Below are 5745 nucleotides of genomic sequence, written 5' to 3'. Positions count from 1 at the left end.
CGTCCCACCACCAGGAGGGCATCGCCGCTTTAAGCGGAGGGCTACGCCGGGAGACGGGGCGGGCCGGGCGCGCCTCCCCAGCTTCCCCACGTGGTGCGGGTGCCCGTGTTTCCCGGCCGCCGGCAGAGCTGGGCGCACACAGCGCGCGGCTGCCGCCGGGGCTCACCGGGCGCGCCTGCTCCCGCTGCCGCTCGCCGGGCGGCTGGTCCGGCCCGGCCCGGCCCGCGGCCATGCGCCAGCGCCGCGCCGAGCGGCCGAGCGGCGGGGCTGCACCGCCGCCGCGTCCCGCGGCAGCGGCGTGAAGTGGCGCGAGGATGAAGTGGGCAAGGCGGGCCGCGCCGGGCCCCGTGCTGGGGCTGCTGCTGCTGGGCGCCCTGCCGGGGCTCTGGACGGTGCTGCTGCGGCGGGAGGCGGCTGCGCAGCGGGAGTCGGAGCCGCGCCCGTCCGCGGGGCCGCTCCCGGGGCGATGGGGCTGGGGACGCTCCCCAGCGGAGCGCGGCGAGCTCGGCGGCGAAGGGCAGAAAACTTTCCGGTCTCTGCTGGCGGTGCCGGCGGTGGCGGGCTGGGAGGAGCGGGGCGGCGAAGGGCCGTTCGCTGTGGCCGGCTCCCCGCCGCCAGCCGGCGCCGCCTCTCCGGTGGAGAGGGGCATCTTCTGGAGCCGTGAGCTGGAGGAGCAGGTGCCGCCGGGCTTCGCGGCGGAGGAGGCGGCGGCATGGCTGTCGGCCGCCCGCGCCGCCCGCGTGGCCTCGCTGGAGCGGGGCGGCTGCGGGCGCAGTTCCAACCGGCTGGCGCGGCTATCGGACGGGAGCCGCGCCTGCGTCCGCTATGGCATCAACCCGGAGCAGATCCAGGGCGAGGCGCTCTCCTACCACCTGGCCGGGGTGCTGGGCATGCAGGAGCGGCTGCCGCCCATGGCTCTCGCCCTGGTGGAGGCCCGCGGACGGCAGTGGGAGCCGGTGCGGGAGGAGCTGCGCGGCTCTCACTGGGCCGAGGGCGCCGTGGTCAGCCTGACCCGCTGGGTGGACAACCTCACCACCGTGGTGGCCCCCGCGCCCTGGAGCGCCGAGGCGGGTGCCGGCCGGCGGCTGCAGCCGCTGTCGGCGGGGGAGCTGGGCGGCCTGCCGCCGTCGCAGCTGGTGGAGCTGGTGCAGTGGAGTGACCTGATCCTCTTCGACTACCTGACAGCCAACTTCGACCGCCTGGTCAGCAACCTCTTCAGCCTGCAGTGGGACCCGCGGGTTATGCGTCGCGCCACCAGCAACCTGCTCCGCGCTCCTGACGGCGGGCTCGTCTTCATGGACAACGAGGCGGGGCTCGTGCATGGCTACCGCCTCCTCGCCATGTGGGACCCCTACAATGAGCCGCTGCTCCGCTCCATCTGTGTCTTCCGCGAGGGAACAGCGCGTCGCGTCGCCGAGCTCCACCGCCGCCGCAGCGCCGCCGCCGAGCTGCGCCGCCGCTACCGGGCACGTGAGCCGCTCTGGGCACACCTTGGCTTCCTCTCAGAGCGGCAGGCCGAGCTGCTGCAGGCCCGTGTCGACTTCGTCCACCGCCACATCACCCACTGTCGCGCCCAGGCCTCTGTGCTCTGACGGCCCTGATGTGGGCGGAGGGTGACGGCGAGAGCCGGCTTCCCACATCGCTCTGGGTTTTCTCCCTTCCGAGGAAGCGGGATTTACTTGCCCCGGTGGCCGCTGAAGGCTGGGGAGAACCCTGTCCTGCCGCCACCTCCGTGCTCGGTGCCCCATAACCGCCGTGACTGCCGGGTCTGACCCTGCCGGGCAGGGGGCAGCCGCCAGGAGCGGGCAGTAACTGACTGCCTGCTGGGGCTGTCAAGAGGAGCAATTAATTTGCGTTTGTCGAGATCCCTGAAGATTCGGAGCGCGATTGGTATAATTATAGCCGAGTTCCACTCCGGGGCTCTGCTCCCAGAGCTTGAAAAAATTAGAAGATTCAGCATCTTGAGTGCTTTCCATAACACACTTGGTCCAACGCGCCCTCATAAGAGACCCTGTAGGAAGGCAGTTGTCTTTGTCTGGATTGGGGTCGACTACCTTTTTCTTCTAACAGACGCAGGCAAAAACATTTTTTATATATTCTTCCTTTTTCAACAGCGTATTTAAGTATGAATGTTGATATTCATAGACCAAGAACTGGTTGCACAATAGGAGACCCCCTAACTAACAAAACTGCCCTATTTATGAAGCTTGTGTTTTACTGATTAACGAGAGTGAACCTTTCTGATGATTGTTAAATCTTGTTGATGAGAAGTGTATTGGAAGCCCATATTCCATTAGCTCTTAGTCTTTGTTGTGGATATATCTGGTTAAACTGTTTTGATTCTTATGAGTTTGTTTGTAATCATCACGGTCATCGTTTCATCTGGGGAGTAAAGTAACTGACTAATGGGTGACACAAGAGGATCTCCCAGGTTTTAAAAACATTGCAATGTGCTAAGACTTGGACGCAGTACTTAAAGTGGAGGAAAAACTGTTTCATGCACTTTACTTTGACTTTTTAATTTTTTATAAAAGAAGACCTTTTTATTTTACAAAGTTTGCCTTTTATCTGCATTATATATGTTCATAAGCCTTTCTGTAACAAACTAAAGAAACTGATATTTCAGTAAAGTGTGTTAATGTTTTGCTGCCTTTGTCCTGAATGTGTGCCTGAGCTTTGACAGGGAAGCATGCACCTCCCTGGTCTTCCCTGATGGGTGACAGAGACCACCTCTTTCCAGCTTCTCACTCCACTGAACTGAAGGAACTTTTTCTTGTTCCCTCCAAGGCAAGGAGGGGTAGGGTTAAGTTTTCAAATGCTATCCTCCTCTCTCTCTCTGTCCTGGCTGTTGTTTCACTGATAGGGCAAAAACTCTTCAAGTGGCTAAAATAATGTGACTGTTACATACTTTAGCTCAATAGACTTTTGCCTAGTTTTTAAAGCCTGAAATGAGCTGCCTTGACTAGCACTAAGATAACTGAAGCAGTTAATTTCAGCAAACTGAAATGGATAGATGGTGTGAGCTTAGCTGCTGTCACCCTCTTTGGGTGCTGGGACCGGGTACCAACCTCTTAATACAGGTCACATCAAGTGTCACTGTACCAGAAACATCCCTGGAGGTGGCAGTTGGCTTTCAGTGGATGTTTATACTGATTCTCAGTCCTCTCTTCCCGTTTTGGTTATCTTTGCAAGGGGGGTTGAGGCAGAATTGAAGAACAGGAAAGCTTCCAATCTTGCTTGGTGGGTTTTGGTTTTTTTTCCCAAAAGTTTTGTTCTAGGTAGGGCAAAGCAGTGGCAGTGTGTGTACAAAATAAAATGTCTGCATTTCTTGGTTGCCTTTGTTACATGCACTGGTATTCATAGAAGACACCGTTGTATGGCTCAAAGTACAGCCAGAGTAAGGACAAAGGACAAACTAATTCTCTTTAAACCCCTAATGCCGGTATATATCCTGCTATAATCAAACAGCAGCATAATCTCTTCTGTATCTGGACAGGCACCAGGCATCTTCTCTTCATGAAAGCAGCAGAGTGCTCAGTGGCTGCAGTGCAACTAGGTGCTGTATTCATTAAGCCAAGTGCTAACCTTCCCCTGAACTGAGAGGGCTGCGCATTCATACCTGCAGGAGGTCTTTGGTCTGTTAATATTTATTTATTTAGATTAAACGTCACATAAAGACAATTTTCTTTGGCCATTACAGTGTTGGTTGAGGTTTTTTTTTTAATAGGACAAGAGTTTTACAAATAACAAAATTAATGGTTGATTAGTTAGCTATATTAGATACTGCAACTGTGTGTATGAGTATTTATTTTAAAATGTATCAGCAGCCTCCAAGACTGGCTTTCATTCAACTGCTTAACTGGCAAGGTTCTCTATTGAACTTGTATTTATAGTTCACTGCATTTATCTCTCCGAACAATGCACAGAATCCCATGTGACATTCATTTTCCATTTACATGATAATACACAATTTAACTGTGTAATTCTTAATTCTTCTTTAGCGTTGCTTTGTAACTTGAATGCAGCAACTCTGTCACATTCACCTAATGAAAATGCATTTAAATAATATACTGCTGGCATAAATTTTAAACCACTGTGAAGAGCAAACTGCAGTGCCACAAATATCTAAGGTTTCATTTCTGTTTAAGTATTTTTGTAAGTATGGCACAACTGTGGTTTTGACGGCTAGTGGGAAATAAATCTCCTTTGCAATGTCGTTAGAGCCAGAGCCTAGATAATTGCACCTTTTGAGAAGAAACATGGTTTTCTATTTGGTGACTGGTAACTACCTCGAGTTATATATAGGTTACGTGTTCAAAAATGGTGTAGTTGTAGGTTGGTGTGAAACTAGGGAAGCTGTGCCCTGCTGGGAAACGTGTTTATTTGAAGAGGACAGAGCAAGCTAGCTTGGACTGCATTTTATTCTTCTGGTGCACATCATCTGCTTCTGTGCCAGAGAAAGCTTTGAATTACCATCACGTTAAGGAAAACTTACCTTCTTCTGTGTGATTTCTTTAAAGCAAACAGTGCTTTGTACATTAGCGATCTGGTACACTTTTTGCATGCCATTTTAGCTGTATATGCTGTCTGATGTTTGACTATCTTCCTGGAGAACCAAGGGGTGAAACTCTGTAATTCCAATGGCACTAGTCTAACTCTGCTTTCTTCCAGTGGAGTTTCTTTTGAGTTACAGTAATCGGACAGGCAAGGAAGACTATTGCTTATTTGAGAACAAGAAGATAAGCAGGATCAGACAGTTCTGGCTGTGCATTGCTGGCAGCTCAGCAGAATTTTACCTGAGGCTCAAGGAATCAGCTGCACAACTTGTATCAGAATGGGGCTGTAGGGCTTTAGGCCTCATTCAGCGGAACACTTAAGGATGCACTTCCCACCGCTTTTCACAGGCTTTCAGTGAAGTATGTGCTTACAGGTTGGCTGTACTGGTGCGTCTGTCAGATGTGTGCTGTTGCACTGATCTGAGAAGGGTCTTGAAAAGTTTGGGTGGGGTTGGCAGCATGCTGTCGCTCCCAGATGCGAGACAGGAGTCTGGTTTTCAGCTCTGTGGACTCATGTGGTTAACTGATAACACTAACTTCAGAAAAAACCAGGAAAAAATATCTAGAAGATGTTGTAATTTGAATGCACTTCATCCAGTCCCACATTTCTGTATGTTTTCCTGATTAAATTCAGAATGCCTCCCCCAGATTTTTTCAATGGAATCTAAGGAGGCTGGTAGGGTAGGGGGTTGTTGCTGCTCCCAGCTTGAGTTCCTAGTCACTGAGATGTTACCTCCAAACTGTACTAGTGTGAAGGGAAGACCAAGTTCACAGTTTCTGAGAACTGCCCAAGGGGTATCAAAATTGTGCTTGCAGTGGCTACTGCACCCCCAGGGAGCAACAGACAGCAGAGCCTGACTGAATTCAGTGGGGTGAAAAAAGCAAGACTGCCATTTGAAGCACAAATCTCCTTTGCTTTTGTTTGCTTGCATCTGAAGTAATTTCCAATCTGGATTTATTTTCCTTGTGGGTTTCCCTTTGAGAATTTCCCTCGCGGCTTGGGAAGCTCTTCGCAGGAGCAGAGTCCCTCACCTCTCACACAAAAAGCCCCTGCCCTGGGGATGGAGCTGAGTTGCCGCTGGTGCTGCACTTTGCTGCCCGACTGAGGCCATGTCAGCCCATTCAAAAATTCAGGAAGTAACTCAGGGCCAGTGGAAGGCAGTGAAAATACAGTTAGTTACACTTTGAC

At 52.3% G+C, this 5745-nt stretch overlaps 1 protein-coding gene across 1 annotated transcript; it reads left to right on the top strand.

Moving 5' to 3' along the window:
* Positions 1-314: 314 nt before the first annotated feature.
* FJX1 (four-jointed box kinase 1) lies at positions 315-1964 on the top strand (the record flags this gene model as incomplete). The annotated part of the gene is made up of 1 exon (XM_082000455.1): positions 315-1964. One exon carries the CDS (start codon positions 315-317, stop codon positions 1590-1592), a length of 1278 nt encoding a protein of 425 aa, XP_081856581.1. The 3' UTR covers positions 1593-1964.
* Positions 1965-5745: the final 3781 nt, after the last annotated feature.

This window comes from Phaethon aethereus (genome assembly GCF_964289735.1).
Source record: "Phaethon aethereus genome assembly, chromosome: 5".
Taxonomy (NCBI): domain Eukaryota; kingdom Metazoa; phylum Chordata; class Aves; order Phaethontiformes; family Phaethontidae; genus Phaethon; species Phaethon aethereus.
Note: the sequence above shows the minus strand (reverse complement) of the source record. Positions and strands in the feature narration are given on the sequence as shown.